The following is a 23,641-nucleotide window of genomic DNA, read 5'->3' on the forward strand; positions in this document are numbered from 1 at the left end:
CCTGCAAGGAAGAGGTTTAGAGGGAGGGGTTTAGGGTGTGGGAGGAGCCACATGTACTGAGGGAGATTTGTTCTAGGTTTCTTTGAGACCTAACACCTTGCCCCTGCTCACCCTCCTACCATCTGAGCATATATATACAGTGGGAATTCATAGGCATTGGACCTGATGCAGGTCAGGTAGCAAAGGCCAAGAACTTTTCCTTAATTCCTTTGTTTGTATTAACTTAGCTTCCCAATCTTTTCGTTAATGACATTAGCCAAGATGACTATTGAACAGATCAGGAAAGTGACAAACACCTAACTTGTGAGTTTGGAAGATGCATATTCTGTAAAGGACTGCATGTTGTATAACAGGTTAGCGCTCATTTGTTTTCCCAGCGTTTGTAGATCAATGTCTACAGGTGATGATGGGGCAACGCACAAAGTTTCTCACAAAGTAAATCTTTAACAGACTCATTACAGAAAGCAACTTAGCAGAATGTTTCTCTTCGTGACTTTAGAGGAAGGAAGCAGCTAACACCTAACTCATTAGGGGATAGCTGCCCTATGCCTCAATGCAAAAGGGAAGAGGGGTATACTAGAAGAAGAGGTCAGGTTCTATTCTATAGTGAAACAAAACTTGTTAGAACCTTTGGATTCATCTTGAACATAGTCATTTGTCTTCGATGGCCTTTCAGGATCTCTTGGATCAAGTTGGCAGCCTGGGGAGATTCCAGATCCTTCAGATGACTTTCATTTTGATCAGCAATATCATAGTGGCTCCCCATTCTCTACTGGAGAACTTCACGGCAGCTATACCCAGTCATCGATGCTGGGTCCCTGTCCTGGACAATGACACTGTCTCTGATAATGAAAGTGGGATCCTGAGCAAAGAAGACCTCCTAAGGGTCTCCATTCCCCTGGACCCCAACCTGAGGCCAGACAAGTGTCATCGTTTTGTGCGACCACAGTGGCATCTCCTTCATTTGAATGGCACGTTCTCCAATGTGACAGAGACAGACATAGAGCCCTGTGTGGATGGCTGGGTGTATGACCAAAGCACCTCCCTCACCATTGTGACTGAGGTAAGTGACTTCATTTCCTGTCATAAGTTCATGATGCATGTTTAGTAATAGTATGAATAGTGCACATGTTTTGAGCTTAGATTTCATCTTTTAGCCAACATGTGAAATACATATTCAATAATTCTAATAACTTCAAAAAATGAGAAAAACTTATTCTCCTGGTTATTTCCCTAGACAGGATGGCTACAGTTTAAGGAATAATTCTTATGTGCCAAATCAGTTTAAGCAAATAATTCATGTGTTCTTTTATAGATCTTACAAGTCAGTATTTATTTTTCAGGTTTGATTTCAAATAAGAAATATTTAGGAGGCTGAACAAAACCATAATGGACTGTCTGGGAGTATGGCTCATTGGTAAAATGCTTGTGTGGCATCTATGAGCCCAAGTTTCAATCCCTAGCACCCTAAATACTAAATACTCTAAATAATCTCAATACTTTACCTTCTGTGATAGGGTAGAATGGGGGCTACGCACAAGGCTTGTGTTCCAACTTTGGTACTGTCAATATATCTATATCTAATGCATATCTGTATCTATATCTATATCATCTCTGTCCATCTGTTTCCATCCATCCATCCATGTCAGTGCCCAAGCTCTGCTCTCAGAGTGATGAGAGGCTGTGCTCAGGTATAGGATCCAGTACATTTTAAAGGCTCATCGCACTATATGACCAAGCTTGAGAATTTCTTAGCATGGGTTACAAGTCAGTAGTACAACCAACTAAAGTCCTAGTTACTAGGAGAAGATTCCTGGAGCCAGGTGTGTTTGAGAGCAGGATTGTAGAATTCAGGTGGTATTGAAAAGGGACAGGAGTTTAGGGGGTGCTAGAATGAGACTTGAGGGTCATACTGAAGCATTTTGATATAGTCAGAGTGACAGGTTATAAATCTTACTTTGCTGGTTTCCATATTTTTCAGTGGAACCTGGTTTGTGAATCTCAGTCAATGGACTCGGTAGCTAAATTTTCATTCTTGAGTGGTACGTTAGTAGGAAATATCCTATGTGGCCACCTAACAGACAGGTGAGTGTCTCTGGTTTATGGCTTTCTCTGTGTATGAGTATTTTAGTCACCTGTGAGTCATTCATGCATTATGAAGTAGCTATTGCAAATTAAATTCTCCTAGCTTTACCCTTTATCCTAGAGAACCATAAACACAAATGGAAATTTCAGTCAGTGTGATGAGTACTGTTTGAATAGAAGTCTATGTGTTGTGTGGATACAGGAATAGCCTCTCCATGAGATATGGAGATGTTTCAGGATGAGGGGTGGAGAGAGAGTGTCACAGCATGATTGAGAGATATGAGAAAGGGTCAACTATGGGAACGAGGCAAAGATGTTCAACACATTGTTTTTGTCCTATTTGAATATTCAGATATGGAAAACAGCATTGACACTCTTGCCAGGGAACTGTGCTTTCTCCTTCCTGGACAGTGCATTGAACATCGTGGTTCACAGAGAAGGGATATCATATCTTCATTTGTCAAACACAGTGGCGGAATGTCCTTTGATGCCTGCAGTGCTATTGGTGTGTTGGAAAGCTACGTCTGTCACTTCCGTTTTTGCTTCTGCCAAAGATTATTTCTAAAGGTCACACTTTCAGACATATGAAATAAGTCATCTAATGACAACTGTCATCACGGTTTATGGTATGACTTAGATCTGGTGCCTGAAAAACACTTCTTTTTAAACAGATGACAACTTCCGCCAAGCTTGTTGCTGCTTTTTTCCGTAGCAGAAGTGTCATACACTGGGCCCTCAGTAGGGAAGGCACGTAGCTTCCTTGTGCCTCTTTTATTTTAACTTTAAACGTTAGTATCACTGTGTTACACATAATATGCGTGTGTAAGCATGCATGCCACGACTTGCAATGTGGAGATGAGAGGACAACTTTCTGGAGTCAGTTTTCTCCTTCCATCTTTACATGGCATCTGGAGAGCATACTGAGGTTCCAGGCATGGGCTGCTAGTGTCTTAGCCACCAAACCCTCTCACTGGCTCTGCACCTCTTTTATGAGGTCACCAATTCCATTCATGAGGGCCCTATTCCCCCCCCCTTTTTTTTAAAAAGAGTCTCTTTTAATTGTTCTTTGGCAATTTCACAGTTGTCAGAATTCTATCTTTATAGCCCCCTCCACAAATCCTTCTCTCCCTTCATGTAATCTTAAAAGGAGTCATCATAGTGTTGGATACTGTTAAAATACTGTTAATTTTTATATATGTGGGTGTTTTGCCTGTATGTATGTCTGTGCTCTATGTGTGTGCCTGGTGCCATTGGAGGCCAGAAGATGGTGTCAGATGCCATCCAACTGGAGTTATATATGGTTGTAAGCTGCCATGTGGGTGCTGGGGATATAACCTGAGTCCTCTGGAAGAACAACTAATGCTCTTACCCAAGAGTCATCTACTCTGTTCCACATGATATTTCAAATAACGTGTGTCCATGTGATTCTTATCATCTCTCTCCCCCCCTCAGTCTCTATCCCCCACCCTGTTGCTGCTCCCTAGATTCTTTTCCTTTTCCTGTTCCATTGTCTTTTTCCTACTCTCATACTTTCCCATCAGCAAGTATTTGACCTCTTTTTCTGTTTTTTTCCCCCCAGGTTTTCCCCACATTTACCCATGTAGTAATATGAGCGGTGGGGCTGCGTCCCCAGCACCCCAGCCGCCTGCTAGCTTATGCCTCAAAATAATTACACGGACACTGTATTCTTTTAAACACTGCTTGGCCCATTTTATCTAGCCTCTTCTCTGCTAACTCTTGCACCTGGACTAGCCCATTTCTAATAATGTGTGTAGCACCGAGGTGCGCTTACTGGGAAGATTCAAGCCTACGTCCATCCTGGGTCGGAGCTTCATCGCGTGTGCCTCAGAGAGCAGAGCTATCACGTCTGCCCGGGAGAGGGGAGCATGGTGTCTCTGAGCTCACTTCCTCTTCCTCCCAGCATTCTGTTCTGTTTACTCCACCCACCTATGTTCTAACCAATAAAATGGGCCAAGGCAGTTTCTTTATTAGCCAATGACCTTCCTCCATCATACCCACGTGTTTACATATATGCATTATAGGCTATGATCCTTATATATGGGAGAAGGTGCAGTTTGTTCTTTCTGGGATTGGGTGACCTCACTTAGTATTATACTTTTTAAATCCACCCTTTTCCTGCAAATCTCATGGTTTCTTTACAGCTGAAGAATACCCACTGTGTGCAGGTATCAGCTGAAGAGTACCCATTGTGTGCAGGTATCAGCTGAAGAGTACCCACTGTGTGCAGGTATCAGCTGAAGAGTACCCACTGTGTGCAGGTATCAGCTGAAGAGTACCCACTGTGTGCAGGTATCAGCTGAAGAGTACCCACTGTGTGCAGGTATCAGCTGAAGAGTACCCACTGTGTGCGGGTATCAGCTGAAGAGTACCCACTGTGTGCGGGTATCAGCTGAAGAGTACCCATTGTGTGCGGGTATCAGTGAAGAGTACCCATTGTGTGCGGGTATCAGCTGAAGAGTACCCACTGTGTGCGGGTATCAGCTGAAGAGTACCCATTGTGTGCGGGTATCAGCTGAAGAGTACCCATTGTGTGCAGGTATCAGCTGAAGAGTACCCATTGTGTGCGGGTATCAGCTGAAGAGTACCCACTGTGTGCGGGTATCAGCTGAAGAGTACCCACTGTGTGCAGGTATCAGCTGAAGAGTACCCACTGTGTGCGGGTATCAGCTGAAGAGTACCCACTGTGTGCGGGTATCAGCTGAAGAATACCCACTGTGAGTCGGGCGGTGGTGGCGCACGCCTTTAATCCCAGTACTCGGGAGGCAGAGGTAGGCGGATCTCTGTGAGTTCGAGACCAGCCTGATCTACAGAGCTAGTTCCAGGAGAGGCTCCAAAGCCACAGAGAAACCCTGTCTCGAAAAAAAAAAAAAAAAAAAAAGAATACCCACTGTGTGCAGGTATCGCATTTCACTATTGATTCATCTGTTGATGGACAACTAGGCTGCTTCTCTGTCCTTGCTATCACAAACATTGCAACAATAAAATGAAGAGCAGTGTCTCTTTGGCACAGTATGGAGTCCTTTGGGTATATGCCAGGAGTTATATGATTGGGTCATAGGGTACTTTTAATGTTTTGAAGAAACTTGCCACCAATTTTCATATTGGTGGTACTAATGTGTACCCTTACCAGCAGTGAATAGATGTTCCTCCCTTCCCACATCATCTTCAACACTTGTTTTCAGTTTTCCTGATGATAGCCATTCTGCCTAGGGCATCCTTGCTCACAGTGAACAAAATCTGAATGGCCCCTCTTAGTACTCTCAGACCAGATAGTAATTTTCCAAGTAGGAGTGCTGGAGGCACAGAATTCTGGAGCAGGTTTGTAAGCTGCTCTTCATGGAACAGGGCTGTGTAATGTCAAACAAGTAATTTTGGTTGGAAGCAATATTCACTCATACGTCCCAAGTCTTGTGGTATAGTCATTGCTTTTTTTGTTAATTACTGAGAGTAATATTAAAAATCTCTCACTCCACTGACATATTTTTTCCTTTAACTTTGTGTTGTGTCTTTGAAAATACTATTTACATAAATGTAAATTTGAGATTCAGCATTATAATTCGTACTTTTTTTAATTGATTTTTATTTATTTATTTTTTTCCCATTCAAAAATTTACACTTCCTTTCCTCCTCCCATTCCCCTCGTACTCTCCCACTTTCCCTCCTCCCTCCCCCTCTCTCCTTAAGAGAGGGCAGGGAACCCTGCCCTGTGGGAAGTCCAAGGCCCTCCCCCCTACAGACCTAGGAAGCTTTGCATCCAAATAGACTAGGGTCCCAAAAAGCCAGTGCACGCAGTAGAAACAAGTCCCAGTGCCTTTATCAATGGCTTCTCAGTCAGCCCCCTTTGTCAGCCACATTCAGAGAGTCCGGTTTTATCACGTGCTTTCTTTTCTCAATGAAGACTCATTAAAATATTTATTCACCTTATTATTCGTGGATTGTTTTATTTTATTTATTTTAAAGAGGGTGTCTCACTGTGTAGCACAGGCTGGCCACAAACTATGTATTTCAGGGTGGTCTTGAAATCACAGTTCTCAGGTTTCCTAACTTAAAATTATTATAACAATTTTTTGGGTTAATACACTGTTCCCAACACCAGGAACACTGAGGAAGATTAGTGAGAAAACTGGCATCTGGGTATGAGGTAATCAGACAGGAGGAAGAAGAGGGATCAGGTCAAAAAACAAAGTTGGTTCCAGCAGGTTCTAGCTGGCTCCCACAGAGCTTCTCCCTGAGGAACATTCAAGAGTCACCTTTGCCTTTCCTTAGTCAACTTTGTGAGTCCTTACACTTTTATTCATATTTGTGCTTTTAACTGTAAAAGGTCGAATTGTGGGTCAAGACAGCTTCCAAGAAAACATCTTGCCAGGAAGGAAGACACCCGAAGACCACCCCAGGGGAGAGAGAGGGAACGTGGTAATTAAGACTACTAAGTTCAGATAGCAGTGGTAGACTTTCACACTGCTGCTCCTTTGAACTATGCTCCAGATAAACTTTGACTTCTGAACACAGTGTGAATTAGTCTTCCTTAGAAGACAACAGCCAAGATTGTTGGCGGTGGAGGGAACATGGGAGGATAGATGTCCTCACAGTGTCTCACTACATAGCCCACCTTCGCAAACTCTTTGTGTGTTCCAAAAATAGTCTTCAAATAATAATAATGTTAGTGCCTCAAGACTTGTGTCTATGTACTACCACACCTGGACAAACATCTGTTCTAAAATCTATTTTTGTCTAATATTAACACAGCCTCTCCAGCCATCATATTCTTGTAAGAATATATTTTTTACTAGTTTTTGAGAATTTCACATAAGCATATGACATATTTTTGTCATATATTCATGTTACCCTCCCCCTAACTCCTTCCAAATGCAGTCCCCATCCCACATTCCTAACTTTTTCTTCTCCCCATCCCCTTTGTAAAATAAGATGTTGGTTCCAATTTGTGCTGCCCTAGGTGTGGGGCCATTCACTGTGGAATGGTCCACCTGCTGGATGGAGTCCATACCCTTAAGGGAAAAAACTGAGTCTCCTTTCTTCAGAAGTCATCAGCTGCTAATAGCTTCTCAGTCAGGGGTAGGGACTTAGGAGCTCCTGCTGACTTGATTCGTGCAGGTCTTTTGTAGTCAGTCACAGCTGCTGAAAGCTGAGGAGTGCCACGTCCGTCAAGTCTAGAAGACTCTGTTTGGCTCCAATCTTTCTGACCTTTGGCTAAGAAGCGGTCTCTTTGCTCTGTCTTCCTCAGTGATCCCTGAGCCTTTGGGGGTACCGTTTTATTCCTACAGTTCACATGGAATATGTTAATTGATCATTTTTCTTCTGTTTCACCAAAGAACTAATTAAATTTAGATCTTTGTTTTAAATTGATTCTCATTATCTTGACCTTTTCATTAGAATTGTTAGTCTTTGATTAGAATTATTTATTAGTCTTCAAGAAATGTCACAGTGTAAAGTCAATCTTCAAAACAAAGAAGGGGGAAGAGATACCCTGATATTCCAGGGTTACACAGAGAAGCCCTGCCTTGAAAAACAAACAACCAAAAAACAAACAAACAAAAAAACAACAACAACAAAAAAAAAACAAACCCCAAACCCCAACAAACCAACCAACCAACCAGCACATAAACAAACCGAAAAAAAAAATTAACCAAAAAACCCAAACCAAAACAAACAGACAACTGCCCCCCCAAACCAAAACAAAACAAAGAGAATCTGAAATGAGGGAAGAAGTGCTTATATACACATAATGATCTCTTTAAATATCAAACATCTAATATCTCTCTATTAATAAGAGATCAGTCAGGTGTGTTCCATATTAGTGGTTTTCCTAATCTCTGTTAAACTCCTGACAAGAGAAAATTAAGAAAGGATTTTTTCAATTTAAAAATTTTTTTATCTCTTTGAGAGTTTTATATGTGAGTACTGTATTTATATCACTTCTTCACTTCCTCGTCTAGCTCCTCCTGTGTTTCTCAAACTATCTCTCAAATTCATGACCTCTTTTTAAAATTATTATTTTACATATGCATATACCCACATATAAATATAACCTATTGAGTCCATTTAATTTTGCTTGTTGTGTGTATTTAGGGCTGATCACTTAGGATTGGACAATCTATCAGGGGACTCATCCCTGAGGAAGACGGATTCTCCCTCTACCAGAAGCCATTAATTGGTTATAGCTCTTCAACTAGGGGTGGGGTCTTATGAGATTTCCTCCATCTGTGTTGGCATGTCAACTGGTGCTGTCATTGTGCTAGTCTTATTTAGGTGACCATATTCTTCAGATTTTTTGGGTACAGCTCCTGTTGTTTATAGAAGATACTCTCTCACAGAAAACATTCTGGTCCTCTGGCTTTTATAATCATTCTGTTCCCTCTTCTGTGGTGGTTTCTGAGCCTTAAGTATAGTGGTTGCATGGTAGATGCATTGGTTGGGGTTGAGCACCCCACAGCCAGTTGTTCTCTAAGGAAGGATGCTAAAAAGAAATCCCACAGTAGCTCATAATTGAGTATTATAAAGGGTTATTTATTTAGGGGTAGACTCACAGACCCCAATCCTCTGCAGGAATGGGGAACAGGAACTGAATCACGCCTCTGGAAGAGAAGCTGGATGCGCGCTTTACATCAGCATATAGAATATAAGAGGCCATGCCCAAGTGTGCGGGTAACTTAAAGGCTACTGGCTGTAGGAATTCCTACAACCATTCTCTGCATTTTGCTTTTGCACATGCTTGAGGGTACAATCATCGTGATGGGAAGACATGATGGGATGAAGGCTTGGGATATGGTGACAGGAGATGGAGGCTATCTACTAGCAAAGCACTGGTGTCAGGCTCTCTACTTAGTCTTCAGACGAGCACTTCCTCCAATGAGGCCCCATATTCCAAAGGTTCTAGAACAGTGTCACCAGCTAGGGACCATGTGCTTCAACACTCTTTTTCTGTTTGTTGGGATACCTATATATCTCTGCACTTTCAGTTCATTTTTCTAATTGCTACATGATGTTTCACAGTGGGAGTCCATGAAGACTGTCTTCTAGGTATGCACAACTAGGGTACCACCAAAGACTTGCCATTGAAGAAATAGAACATTTACCAGTTTTACAGATGGCTCTTTCCTATGAGAATACATATGATTTACATGATATACCTATTTATTGTTTGACTGACCAAGTTTTACCAAAACTGTCATTTTATCATTTTATCTAACACACTTTTTTATTCATTCCTTGCTCTAAAGTGAAGTACAAACTTAAGAATTAGGAATATGTTGTATAAATATGTTTATAATAGAATGTATAACTAATATCACAATGTAAATACGCCTTTGAGAAGAGCAGCTATAACAGAGTGGTTCAGCAGTTACCACACTCTTGTGAAATCAGTACACATGCTTTTGTTCAACTGATAGGAGAGGATTCCTCTTCCAGTTGACAATACAACTCTGAATTTTGACTTTCTGAATCTTTCTGTTTTGTATTTATTTGTTCTTCATCTGGCTTAATTATTTCTTTAGACCTTTGTACTAGTTCTTATGCCTGCTTTGTGACTTTTAAATAATCTGCACAAGAAAGTGCAATGTTGTTCCAGGTCATTAAATCCAAACTCAGCAGAGAGGGCAGTCCACCATCAAATATTCACAGATGCCCAGCACAGGAGTCCTGAATTCCAAAGTGCTGATTTTGATGGCAAATATGAAATACTATGTGTAATCTATACTTGTCTTGTCTGAATGTGAAGTATCACCCACAGAATTTTTTACCCCCTAAATGATGGAAGTGTTTTGGGAAGTTGTGGAACCTTTGGTTGTGGGGACTGACTGGTAGAGTTAATTTTTCCCCAGTAGATCCTGATAAAGATACCTAACCTTCAGGGTCAAGTCTGAACGCTGCTGCCTCGATCAGTCATCATGTGAGGAACTCTTCCATTCTCCTGCCACCATGGAACCACCACACCACGCCTTCTCTGCCAAATGTGTGCTATGTGGAACTCTGAGCCAAACCCAAACCCCTTTTCCATGGAGTGGGTTTTTACCAAGTATTTTGTCATAATAGTGGAACAAGTTACTGATACATGCTAAATGAATAATTTAGTAATAGGTATTTATATTATGTTAAAACTCCAATGTTCTACACTGTCTTATGGCTTGAAATAGTAGGAAAAATACTGGTAGCAAATTGGAGAAGAAGCTTTGGTTTATGCTGTTCACAAACACAGAAAGTAGCTTTGCAGGATACACACTCTTGGTTATTTTTAAGAATTATTTATCATTTTAAAGGATATTCAATTTGTATGCCAACGGCATTGTTCCCATAATCTAATCCTTCCTTTCCCTCAGGTTTGGGAGGAAGTTAGTCTTCATATGTGCTTTACTGCAAATGGCCGTCTCTGAAACCTGTGCAGCGTTTGCTCCCACCTTCCTTATCTACTGCTCACTACGTTTCCTGGCAGGAATTTCTTCCTCAGGTTTTACGACAAATTGTGGCTTGCTCAGTAAGTCAAAGCTTTTGTGGACAGTTTCCAAGCTTTGGTTTTGACCTGGATGTTCTTCCCAGCTTATTGGAAGTCAAGATTCATTTTCTTTTCTTTCAGTGATTGAATGGACAAAACCTGAATTCCAAGCCTTGACAACAACACTGTTAATATGTTCTTCAGGGATTGGACAGATGGCATTAGCAGGCCTGGCTTTTACTGTTCAAAACTGGCACCACCTCCAACTGATGATTTCTCTACCAATATTTTTCTTACTTGTGCCCACACGGTAAGAATTCCTTTTCTCTTTTGTCTTATGGAATTCTGGCATGACGATGCACATGGAATCAGGACAAAAGAAATGCATTTGTCCTTGGTCTGTACCCGACAGTATGTGCTGACTATGGATCTGTTTAAATTATTAATTTCGTATTGGTTTGCTTTTGTTATGTTTCATGCATATAGATATTAGTCCATTTCTTTAGATTTTCCCATTCAATGAACAAGAAATTTAAAAATATTTTCTTATGATTTTTCGAACATCGTTTGTATTTGTTATAGGTTTCTCCTTTTATTTCTAATTTTCCTTATTTGGGTCCCTTCTCTCTTTTGGTTAATTCAGCCAAGAGTTTGTCAACCTTGTTTGTCTTTCAAAGTTTTTTTGTTTCGTTTTCTTAATTTTGGTCCTGATTTTGGCTGTCTATTTGGGATTGGTCTGTTCTTCTTTTTCCAAGGCCTTAAGATATACCGTTAAGTTATTAACTAGAAATCTCTCAAATGTTTTTGGTATAGGCACTTAGTGCTATAAGTCTCCTCTTAGGACTGCCTCTCTTGAGTCCCATAGATTTTGATATGTTGTGCTCTTATTTTCATGCCGTCTTAGGAATTACAAAATTTCCTTCTTAATTTCTCCCCAGTCATCATTTAAGTTCCATGAGTTTGTGTGCTTTCTGATACCCAGCATTTCTTTGTGGTCAGACAGAATAAAGGATGTTTATTAAAGTTTCCCTATACTTGTTGAGGTTTGCTTTGTGTCCTAATAGGAAGTTGATTTTGGAGAAAGTTCCATGGGCGCCATTACAAAGAATATAAGGTGTTTATTGTTGGAGTGGAATGTTCTATAGGTGTTTATTATGCTCATTCAATTTTACAGTATTTCATGTTTTTTTTATTTAGGTTTTTACATATAAATAAAACATTTGAAAACATTGGAGGTGCAACATACATATTAGCGCTTACCATTTATAACATGCTTCTATTTTAAACAGAGTGCATGATTGTGTTCTTATGATAATACCCAGGAATCTGGGTTTGGAGTGCCTATTTCTGGGTTTGTGTCTTTTGGATTGGTGTGTTGTTCCTTGGTTTCTGTTTCTTCTCTGGTTCCTTGGCCTGTATGGGCTGTGGTCGAGTGGGGGTGGGGTGGGGAGGGGAGGTCTCCACTAGAGTTGGGGGCTGGACTTCTGGTGGCCCTCTGGTCAGGTAGGGGTTCTCTACTTGATTTGGGGTCTGGGACATGGTGACAAGGAGGAGATGGAGAATTGGGAGGGCACTGAGAGAATGAGAGAGGTCTGCAGGTGGGTGATTGGGATGGCCTCTTATTCTTTTACTTTTAAAACAATTAGTTTATTTTTTGCCTTGATCTGTCTTCTGGTGTGAGTGGGATACTCACTATCACTTTGGGATTTTAGATTTAATAGTGTTTTTTCTATAAAATTGAGCGCATCTGTTTTTGGTACATATATGTTTAGAATTGTAATAGCCTGTGGTGGATTGTTATCATTATTATTATTGATTTTTATTGAGCTCTACATTTTCTCTGCTCCCCTCCCTGCCTCTCCCCTCCTCTCTTCAACCTTCCCCAGCCTGGGCTCCACCGAGGTTATCTATTTGAATTAATTAATGAGTTTTTCGTTTCAGCATCATTTCAGCTTCTTTTTCCCCCAGTAATCTTACCTCTTCACTGAATTCTGTTACTCCTTATTTTATTTCTCTCTTTGTTTTTGTTCTCTTGGAGCATACTCACATATTATTTGAAGTGCTAAATATGGTTATAATCATTATGTTGAATTATTTGTCTGGGATTTTTTCTGGTCATTTCTATTATGATCATTATTATGGGATTAGCAACTTTTGAAAGAGTCATGTTGTTTTGGGTTGAGTGGGGACTGAAGCAGCTGGAGAACTTGGTTGGTTGAGTGTTTTTTTATTTCTTCCTTTTTTGTTCAGATTGCCTTTTTTCTTTTACTAGATTGTGGGCCCATATTTCGATATGGCACAAGAGCCATTAGCCTGGTCCGAGCTGATCACGTAGCTCTGCAGACAAGCTGTCTCTGCCCTTAACAAAGGCCAGGATGCCTGCTCCTAGCTTCTTTTGTTAAAATGTGGATTACCTGAGAAGAGATGTTTGACTGAAGCTGATGACTTAGGAGTTCAGATGTTTGGTGCTTCCTTCCTTTTGTAATTGGGAAGGTGTCTTATAGAGATGCTAATTCAGGGCCTACCTGACTGCTAGGCAGACGTGACTTGAGCCCAGGCACCTGGTTGCCTAGGTGATGGCGTAATGTGTTTTCCCCCCTCCCCGCTCAATTTGGTGTGGGTATATAAAATGTTTGGAGAATAAACGCGGATTCTGGCCTTTTCCATGATGGCGGTGTAAGCTGTATCAGTTCTTTTCCTTGCGACTCCGTTCCTGCCGGGTTAGGGAATTAGGGAATTTATGTTGGACCCTCAAGGGCTCCGACACTAGAGCCACGATGTTCAGGAGAGGATTAAGTCTTAGTATGTCTGAGATGTAATTTTCTCCTTCAGATTAGTGCAGTGAGCTTCTGGCCTGCCAGGATGGGCCTGAGCAGGGGAAGCTGGGGTCCCCTACTTAATGCAAGAGGCTATGTGGGTTTAGCTCCCAGAACAAAATCATACCTTTCCTCCTTTAAAATTACTTAAAAAGTGCTACACTATTGGATCAGCAGAGACGGCATACTTGGTTAGAAATGACTGTAAGGGATCTGACAGGCTTGATACAGTGAGAGGAGTTCATCAGACAAAGAAAATCTTCTGTCAGACCCATTCATGCAACTTAAATCTTCACAACACACCAATCAACACCGTAGCACTGATTATCCCATTATATAAATGAGAAACTTAATCAGATTCCTCTGTAATGAGTGGTTAGATGCCATCAGGTGCTTGGTGTAGGAATGAACACACTTCAAATGGTATAATTACTGTGTACAATTTTCCAGAGGTCCTTAATTTAGGAAAACATTTTATGAATAAATGCTGCCTGCATTCTAACAGGGAATCTGGGAAAGTACTTTATAGGTGTCCCTTATGTTCCATTTCGGTGAACCGCATGTAAATTTGCATCCAGGTCATGGCAGGGAGACCAACATGACTCCAATTCTGCAGTCCGGAAGTACAGGTGTACTACATGGATAAATTGTTTTCTAGTACCAGATAACATAGGATTATATTTACTGCTATAACCATTATATTTTTTTATATAACCATTATATTTACTTCTATAACTGTTAAACTAATAATAAAACTATCCAAGGACAAATGTGGTACAAAAAAAATGACCACATGAAAATTAATTTTACTTTCAACATCTTCATGTGCAGGTGGATGTCAGAGTCAGCTCGGTGGCTGATTGTGACCAACAAACTTCAAAGGAGCTTAAAGGAACTTAGAAAAGTCGCACACATAAATGGAATGAAGAGTTCTGGAGACATCTTAACCATTGAGGTGAGCATAATGGCAGCTTGTTATGACACAAAGAAAGCACAAGCCTGATCAAGATGCAATATGCCACTATTAAATATATTGCATACATATATTTCATTCAAAAGGGACTTTTGCTTATTGAATTTAATTTGTAAAAACTTATCCACAGGATTTTAAAACTTTTTCTTAGCTTATATAATTATACATAATGATGAGCATTGTAACATTTTTATATATATGTGTTACATATTTTTCATATTTGTTGATTGCCTTTGGGTGGGCTACTCAGTCTAGGGGTTGTAACCCACCCTGCAATCAGTTATTCCAGGGTCACGGATGTTGTTCTTAATTCCCGCGGGTTAGACGAGGGTTACACGAGGAAAGACACAGACACGCGGCGCTCCCACGTGGGAGCACTTTTAATGGAGGAGGGACAACAAACAGGTGGGGAAGGGCGTGCAGACACGGTAGGAAAGGCGGGGAAGAGAAGAAGGGGCGAACTTGTGACTTGTTCTTGCTTTTAACGGAGGATGCAAAGGCTTCTGGAAAATGTGTCCCGCGCTTGCGTGCGCTGGAGTCCAGAGGGATGTTGGGAGTTGTAGTGTTGCAAGAGAACAACATTTCACCCTTTTGGTTTGATTAAAAAAAAATTGGGGGACCTTAAAGGGTAGGGAATGGGGGCGTAGTCCAGTCTCTCATGGCTGCTTTCTGCTGGCTTTGGGCGTTGAGGGGTCCAGGGAATGTCCGATTATCTTGGCAATGTCCCATTGGCGTTTGCGGTCGCTGGTGTAGTTGGTCACTGATGTCCAGGGTTGCTGGCTGGTGTAGTTGGTCAATGATGTCCAGGGTTGCTGGCTGGTGTAGTCGGTCACTGATGTCCAGGGTTGCTGGCTGGTGTAGTCGGTCACTGATGTTCGAAGTCCTGGCTGTCGTCTGAGGCGGCTGATTGAAGAAATCTGTGTGGCTTTTCCTGAGTAGCTGGGTCATCATTAAGATGCTGGAAGGCAAAAGTTGCATTAGTAAAAGGAAAAAAATTAAAAGAAGGGGGGGAATTTTTGGGGAGCTGGGGTGAAGAGGGGGGGGGAGAGGGTCTTAGGATGTCCGGGGTTAAGAAATGATAAAAAAAATTAAGTGATACTTATTCCTTTGTGTTTGATCCGTTGGGCTGGCATCCCGGAGCTTAAGGAAACTGTCTTAAAAGAAATAGATTCTAACCATACATCTCTTAACATTTCAGGGGCCACTGCTGCAGTCAGCGGCTGGCCTGTTACGTAAAAGAGCTTTGTAGAGGAGAATCTGCTTACCACTTGCCTTCGTATTTGATGGGGGTACCTGTAACGACAGCTAGACGGTTATTTATGAATTTAAAGAAGGGAGGGTGTGTTAACACAGCGACGGATCGGGACCATTGTTGTCCTTAGACTGTAGTAGGGGGGCTGAATCTGGCGTCCTTTGGAACTTAAGAGTACAGGGTCCGGTTTGAGTCACCGTGTATGAAGGATTATCTTGAGCTGTGGAGATAAATGGTTTAAGATGTGACAGGTGAATCCAATGAGGAATTCCTTTAAGCTTGGCAGCTGTGGGAGTTAAAAGAATTACTTTGAAAGGGCCCTGCCATTTAGGGGAAAGGGTGAAGGGCGCTGGCCTGGGGGTGAGAGTAATACCTCATCCCCTATTTTAACTGGCGGCGGACATGTATTAGCACATGGTCGAGGTAGTGAGTGATCTGTGAAGTCCCATAGTAGTGAGCGTAAGTGGAACAGGAGGGGAGTGAGCAGGTGGTCAGGAAGGGGGGAAGTCTCCGATGAGAAGCCGGGGGTTAAGACCGGCCGCCCATACATGAGTTCAAAGGGTGAGATGAGGAGGGGGCCCCTTGGAAGGGCTCGGAGTTGGAAAAGAGCTAAAGGCAGGAGCCTTACCCAGTCGAGGTGGAGTTCTTGTGACATCTTAATGAGGGCTTCCTTTAAAGAGCGGTTAGTTCGTTCTACCTTACCTGACGACTGAGGATGGTACGGTATATGAAAATTCCAGGGGATCACGTGGCAATGATTTCTGGCCTTGTCATTCCTTGAGTGGTAGATCTTGAAGGCCATCTCCAGGATCTGTGCCTGTGGAGTTAAGGGACCCTTCTCCAAACGTCTGAGCTTCGCCTTGATGTCTGAGTAGGACTGGTTGACAAAGTGGGACATCAGGAGCTGTCTGCCCTCATTGGATTCTGGATCCATGTTTGTGAACTGTAGCATAGCTTTGGTGAGACGGTCAAGGAATGCGGAAGGATTCTCGTTTGTATCCTGAAATATTTCTGCAAGTTTAGAATAATTCACTGGTTTGAGAGCCGCCTTTCTTAATCCCACCAGGAGGCAGGTTAAGAATCGGTCTCTGGACAGAATGCCCCCGGGGGAGTTGTAATCCCAGTGGGGTTCCTGTTCGGGCACCGCCTCTGCACCGGGTGGATGAGAAGGCTGGGTCTGGTGTACTTCGTCAGCATGCAGTCTCGCCTGCTCCCAGACCCGTCGGCGTTCCTCAGGAAGCAAGTTGTTAAAGAGAATCATATAAATATCATGATAAGTTAGGCTGTAAGATTGGGTTAAATATTGAAACTCTTTTGTGAAATTAGTGGGGTTAGCCGTATACGACCCTAGTAGCTTAGAAATATGTGAAAGTTCCGATAAGGCGAAGGGGATGTGCACTCGAAGTGGGCCCTCGACCCCAGCTACCTCTCGTAAGGGCAGAACGGTAGCTGGTTTGGGTTGATCAGGGTCTGCTGCTGCGGCAGCGGCTCGCGAGCGCGTAAGGGGAGGGGTGAAATTAGGCGCAAGGCGGCCAGTGGGGTTAGCGCCTGAGGGGGTCTTGGAAGACCGAGGCAGAGGGGTGGGGCGGGGAGGTGAGACGGAAGAATCCGAAGTCGATTCGGCCCGCCTGCTGCGCCTCCTGTGACGGGAAGAAATTGTTAATTGTCTTCGCAGTCGGGTTCTGCTGCGTGAGAAGTTAGGTGAAGCTGGATCGGAAAGGTTGGGATATATGAGACGGGGGGAATGAGATTTTTTGGGGGATTCAGAGGAACGGGAAGGCAACCCAGAAGGATGTTTACGCGGAACTCCTGGAGACCTAGGAATGAAGCGTTTAGAGGCGTGGGGAGAAGGTGTAGGTGACTCCTTTTTGTACCTAAAAGAAACTTTTGAAGGAGGGGGGATAGAGGAGGTGGCCCCCGATTGGGCAGGGCGGGAAGGAGTGGTCCCACGAGGTCGGGGAGGCGGGGGGTCATCAGCGGGGTCCATGGTCGGAGCGGAGGGTTCCTGGAGGGAGGGTAGAGCCAAAAACATGTGAGCCGGTGAACAGTGTGACGAGGTAGATGGGTCAGTTTTTAGAGCCATATAAAAGAAGGCCATCACGTACATTAATTCCTTCCATTTAGCTGACCGGTGACAAAAATTTGCCAGCTCCCGCAGAGTGTCAGGGTCAAATGATCCCTGGGAAGGCCAGCGGATAGAGCCTTGTAAATTGTATTTAGGCCAAGTCTTGGAACAAAGCCGTGTTAACTTGGAAAGTTTTATGGAGGGAATGAGGGCGTGGGGTTCGAGAGCTTCCAGAAGCTGCCCGAGCGGGGAAGATGGGGGGATTGGTTTAGAATTTTTTGAGCCCATGGCCGAAGTGCAGCCCAGCCGCAAAAAGGTACCAACAGAGTACCGCGAACACGGCAAGCCAAAAACGCAGGCGTCTGAGCGAATTTGGGGCGTGTTAACACTTAACTGCCCCGACCCAGCAACCGTACGGGAGAGAAAGTCCCGGCTGAGAGGAGGCGATTAAGCTCTTTAGGGCACAGGGCCCGGAGGTGCCACAAGGAGCGGCCCGAAAGCGGACAGGAAAAAAGTTAGAAAAAAAGGAAGAAAAAAGAGAAAAAGCCCGGAGCACCGAACTCTGGGTGCGCGGACTGAGCGTTTCGGCCGAGGGCAAAAAACCGGGGGAGGCGGGTTAGCAACCTAGCCCTAGCCCGAGGTGCGCAAAGAAAGCTGGCCGGACAGTCTTTGAACGCCCCAGGGGGAAGGAAGTGAACCCGGGGTAACTCACGGATCAGGATGAAGCGGTGGAAATGGCCGTGGGGAACAGGTGGCGGTGAGCGAAGGCTGTTGGTTCTTTAGACCTTGTCAGTGAAACCCAGAGGCAAAAGCTTCGGGCACCGGACGGAGAGGTCTCCGGGTCGAGGCGGCGGCACCAAAATGTTGTTCTTAATTCCCGCGGGTTAGACGAGGGTTACACGAGGAAAGACACAGACACGCGGCACTCCCACGTGGGTGCACTTTTAATGGAGGAGGGACAACAAACAGGTGGGGAAGGGCGTGCAGACACGGTAGGAAAGGCGGGGAAGAGAAGAAGGGGCGAACTCGTGACTTGTCCTTGCTTTTAACGGAGGATGCAAAGGCTTCTGGGAAATGTGTCCCGCGCTTGCGTGCGCTGGAGTCCAGAGGGATGTTGGGAGTTGTAGTGTTGCAAGAGAACAACAACGGATAGGCACTACCTGGAAGATAATGGGCTAGGAAAGCGGAATGAGGCTAAGCTAGAATTCTTGTCAAAGCCTCCCTTTATTAGAGACGGGGTACAACTTTTATAGGGTAAAGAGTTGGGGGGTGGGCGCAGGGGCCTGGGCTCTTGCCACGTGGTTCATGTTGGTCACATGGTCCGAGTTGGTCACGTAGGCAGGAGGTTGTCTTCGGTCAGGTCACTGTAGGCCAAGAAGTCACTGAGTTGACACACCTAGATCTCTAGATAGTTTGGAATGTGGGGTGGGTTCCGCTAACAGATAGCTCTCATTAACAGCCAATTTGGGTGTGGGGTAGGCTCTGTCAATAGAACTATTCCTAACACAATTAAGGGTGTGGGGTTCTCTGCAGACTCCCCAGGGTGATGGTTCCTGTAATGATTTTAGGAGGAAATTGGCTCCTGACACATATTTATCACTAATTGTTCTTATTCTTCTTTCATCCCCACTCATCCCATTTCTCTTCTTACTCAGTCCTTTTATACTTTCATGTCTTTTTTTGTGTGTGTGGGTGTGAACCAAGAAGTTAAATTAGGGTTAGCTATCGAAGCAGGGATGATATATTATTTACAGGACAGTGAGTGACTTCTAGTGGCTATTCCATTGAAGAGAATGTCTTTCCTCTCCCAGACATCATTAACTGACTGTCAATCTTGAGGATGAGTAGGCATTAATGACCCCTTTCATCTAGCAATGGCCAATGAGTCCTGAAAAAGGAGAATGGCCTTACAAGCCTCTCTACTGTCTACAATAGAAAGTTGCCTGGACCGTCTGGGCTGAGCAAGGTATTCTCCACAGGGAATGGGCTCCAAAGAGACAGTTCATGCACTAGGGATAAATATTGGTTTCACAGCTAGTGGCCTCATAAATAGCTCAGGTCACACAGCTGTCACCCACATTCAGAGGGCCTAGTATGGTCTTATGCAGCTCCCCTGCTGTCAGTTCCATTAGCTTGGGTCAGCCGTTTCTGTTGGTTTCCCCATCATGACCTTGGGCTTTTTGCTAGCAATATCACTCCTCCCTCTCTATGGCTGAACTCCAGGAGTCCAACTTAGTGCTTAGCTGTGGATCTCTGCATCTGCTTCCATCAGTTACTGGATGAAGGCTCTATGATGACAATTAAGGTAGTCATCAATCTGATTACAGGGGAAGGGCATTTTAGGTACCCTCTCCACTATTGCTTAGATTCTTAGCTGGGGTCATTCTTGTGGATTCCTGGAAATTTCCCTAGTGCTTGGTTTCTTGCTAACCCCATAAGGGCTCCTTCTTTCAAGGTATCTCTTTCCTTGCTCTCCCTCTCTGTCCTTCACCCAGCTCGATTTTCCCAATTCCTCATATTCCCCTCCCCATTCCTCTACCACCCTCTCTTGTCGCCCCACATTGTCACATTACTAAAGAGATGTTGTCTACTTCCCCTTCCCAGGGGATCCATGTATGTCTCTCTCAGGGTTCTCGTTTTCTGTCTTCTTGGGGGTTGAGAACTGTAGGCTGGTTATCCTTTGCTTTATGTCTAATATTCACTTACTGTGAGTGAGTACATACTGTGTTTTTCTTTCTGGGTCTGGATTACCTCACGGAGAATATTTTTTTCTAGTTCCATCCATTTACATGCAAATTTCAAGAATGTCAAAAATTTTTTTTTAACCGCTGAGTAGTACTCCATTGTGTAAATGTACCACATTTTCTTTATCCATTCTTCAGTTGAGGGGCATCTAGGTTGTTTCCAGGTTCTGGCTATTATGAATAATGCTGCTATGAACATAGCCGAGCAAATGTCCTTGTGGTATGAATCTTCATCCTTTGTCTATATCCCCAAGAGTGATATTGCTGGATCTTGAAGTAGTAGGGGAAGACTAGTGCACTACACTACATTTTTAATGGTTAAATAAAGAGCTAAAAGATTTATTTTCAGTAAAATTATGAATAGGTCATTTTTTTAGATTTTATTTTTTAAAAAAGAAAACAAACGTTTTTCATTTTACAAAATCAATCGTAGTTTCCACTCCTTCTTCTCCTCCCATTCCTTCTACCTTCCTCCCTGTCCCCATCTACTCCTCAGAGAGGACAAGGCACTTTGCTCCAAGGAAGGACCAAGGCTCTTCCCACTATATACAGACTGAACAAGGTATCCATCCAAAGAGAATGGGTTTCAAAAAGCCAGTACAAGCAGCAGGCACAAATCCTGATGCCACTGCCAGTGGCCTCGCAGTTGCCCCAGTCATACAACTGACACCCACATTCAGGGGGTCTCGTTTGGTCCTATGTTGGTTCCTTCCCTGTCCATGTAGAGTTGGTGAGTTCCCATTAGCTCAGGTAGACTGTTTCAGTGGGTGTACCCATCATGGTCTTGACCTCTTTGCTCATATTCTCATTTCTCCGACTCTTCAACTGGACTTCGGGAGCTCAGTCCAGTGCTCCTCTGTGGGTCTCTGCCTCTGTTTCCATCAGTTGCTGGATGAAGGTTCTATGGTGACATTTAAGATAGTCATCAATCTGACTACAGGACAAGGCCAGTTCAGGGACCCTTTCCACTATTCCTTAGGTTCTTAGCTGGGGTCATCCTTGTGTATCCCTGGGAATTTCTCTAGTGCCAGGTTTCTTGCTAGCCCCATAATGTCTCCCTCAATCAAAATATCTCTTTTCTTGCTTTCTGTCTCTGCCCTTGCTCCATCTCGACTATCCCATTCCCTCAAGTTCTCCTCCTCTTCCCTTTCTCTCCTTCTCCTCCCCTTCTGCCCTCCTTTCTTCCTTCACCCCCATGCTCCCAATTTTGTTAGGAGATTTCATCTATTTCCCCTTCCCAAGGGGATCTATATATGTTTCTCTTGTTACTTAGCTTCTCTAGGGTTGTGGACAATAGGCTCAATATCCTTTGCTTTATAACTACTATCCTCTTATAAGTGAGTACATACCATGTTCATCTTTCTGGGTCTGGGTTATCTCACTCAGGATGTTTTTTTTCTAGTTCCGTCCATTTGCATGCAAATTTCAAGAATGTCATTGTTTTTTACTGCTGAGTAGTACTCCATTGTGTAAATGTACCACATTTTCTTTATCCATTCTTCGGTTGAGAGACCATCTAGGTTGTTTCCAGATTCTGACTGTTATAAATAATGCTGCTATGAACATAGTGGAACAAATGTCATTGTAGTATGATTGAGCATCCTTTGGGTATAGGCCCAAGAGTAGTATTACTGGGTCTTGAGGTAGGTTGATTCCACTGATTTCCAGAGTAATTGTATAAGTTTGCGTTCCTACCAGCAAAGGAGGAGTGTTTCCCTTAGTCCTCATTCTCTCCAGCATAAGCTTTCATTGTTTTTGATCTTAGTCATTCTGACTGGTGTAAGATGGTTTCTCAGAGTTATTTTGATTTGCATTTCCCTAATGGCTAAGGATGTTGAACATTTCCTTAAGTGTCTTTTGGCCATTTGTGATTCTTCTGTTGAGAATTCTCTGCTCACATCTGTATCCTATTTTTATTGGATTATTTGATATTTTGATGTCTAATTTCTTGAATTCTTTTTTTTTATTGAGAAAAGGAGAAAAAAAAACAAGTTTCTACCTCCTCCCAGCCTCCCATTTCCCTCCCCCTCCTCCCCCCCTACGCCCCCTCCTCCCACCCTTCTCCCCCTCCCCCTACTCCTTTCCCCCTCCCTCTCCAGTCCAAAGAGCAGTCAGGGTTTTCTGCCCTGTGGTAAGACCTAGGACCTCCCACCTCCGTCCATATCTAGGAAGGTGAACATCCAAACTGGCTGGGCTCCCACAAAGCCATCACATTACGTAGGATCAAACCCCCGTGCCATTGTCCTTTGCGTCTCATCAGCCCTCATTGTTCGCCATGTTCAGAGAGTCCAGTTTTATCCCATGCTTTTTCAGTCACAGTCCAGCTGGTCTTGGTGAGCTCTCAATAGATCAGCTCCACTGTCTCAGTGGGTGGGTGCACCCCTCGTGGTCCCGACTTCTTTGCTCATGTTCTCCCTCCTTCTGCTCCTCATTGGGACTTTGGGAGCTCAGTCCAGTGCTCCAGTGTGGGTCTCTGTCTCTATCTCCATCCATCACCAGATGAAGGTTCTATGATGATATGCAAGATATTCGTCAGTATTGCTCAAGGATAGGGTCATTTCAGGTTCCCTATTCTCAACTGCCCAAGGAACTAACTGGGGACCTCAGCTTGGGCACCTGGGAGCCCCTCTAGGGTCAGGTCTTTTGCCAACCCTAAAGTGGTTCCCTTAACTAAGAATTGTGCTTCCGTGATCCCCTATCCAACCTTCCTTTATCCCAATCCTCCTGCTTTCCCAAGGCCCGACCTCCTTCCCTTCTAACTTTTCTCTCCCCATCTCCCCTTACCCCCAACCCACCCCACCCCAAGATCCCAATTTTCTCCCCGGCAATTATATCTACTTCCCTTAGCCAAGAGGATAACTATATGCTTTTCCTTGGGTTCCCCTTCTTACTTAGCTTCTTTAGATTCACCTATTGTAGGCTCCGTGATCCTTATTTATGGCTAGAAACCAATTATGAGTGAGTACATCCCATGTTCATCTTTTTGGGTCTGGGATACCTCACTCAGGATAGTGTTTTCTATTTCCATCCATTTGCATGCAAAATTCGAGAAGTCATTGTTTTTTACCGCTGAGTAGTACTCTAATGTGTAGATATTCCATACTTTCTTCATCCATTCTTCCATTTAAGGGCATCTAGGTTGTTTCCAGGTTCTGGCTATTACAAATAATACTGCTATGAACATAGTTGAACAAATGCTTTTGTCATATGATAGGGCATTTCTTGGGTATATTCCC

The 23,641-nt window shown here is 43.5% G+C and overlaps 1 protein-coding gene across 2 annotated transcripts in view; it reads left to right on the top strand.

The window, feature by feature from the left end:
• The first annotated feature begins 515 nt into the window (after positions 1-515).
• LOC121454383 (solute carrier family 22 member 19-like) overlaps positions 516-23,641 on the top strand; it is a 51,666-nt gene continuing 28,540 nt past the window's right edge. The window contains exons 1-5 of one of the 2 annotated variants that reach the window (XM_041661685.1): positions 516-1,063; positions 1,982-2,085; positions 10,443-10,597; positions 10,676-10,865; positions 14,203-14,326. In XM_041661685.1, the coding sequence (XP_041517619.1) occupies positions 665-1,063; positions 1,982-2,085; positions 10,443-10,597; positions 10,676-10,865; positions 14,203-14,326 (972 nt within the window). In that variant the 5' untranslated portion in view covers positions 516-664. The remainder of the gene's footprint in view (positions 1,064-1,981; positions 2,086-10,442; positions 10,598-10,675; positions 10,866-14,202; positions 14,327-23,641) is intronic. The other variant, XM_041661686.1, reaches the window with a different exon arrangement.

Source organism: Microtus oregoni, unplaced genomic scaffold (genome assembly GCF_018167655.1).
Source record: "Microtus oregoni isolate MIOR12 unplaced genomic scaffold, Mior012 000012F_ref0000307, whole genome shotgun sequence".
In the NCBI taxonomy this organism is placed as follows: domain Eukaryota; kingdom Metazoa; phylum Chordata; class Mammalia; order Rodentia; family Cricetidae; genus Microtus; species Microtus oregoni.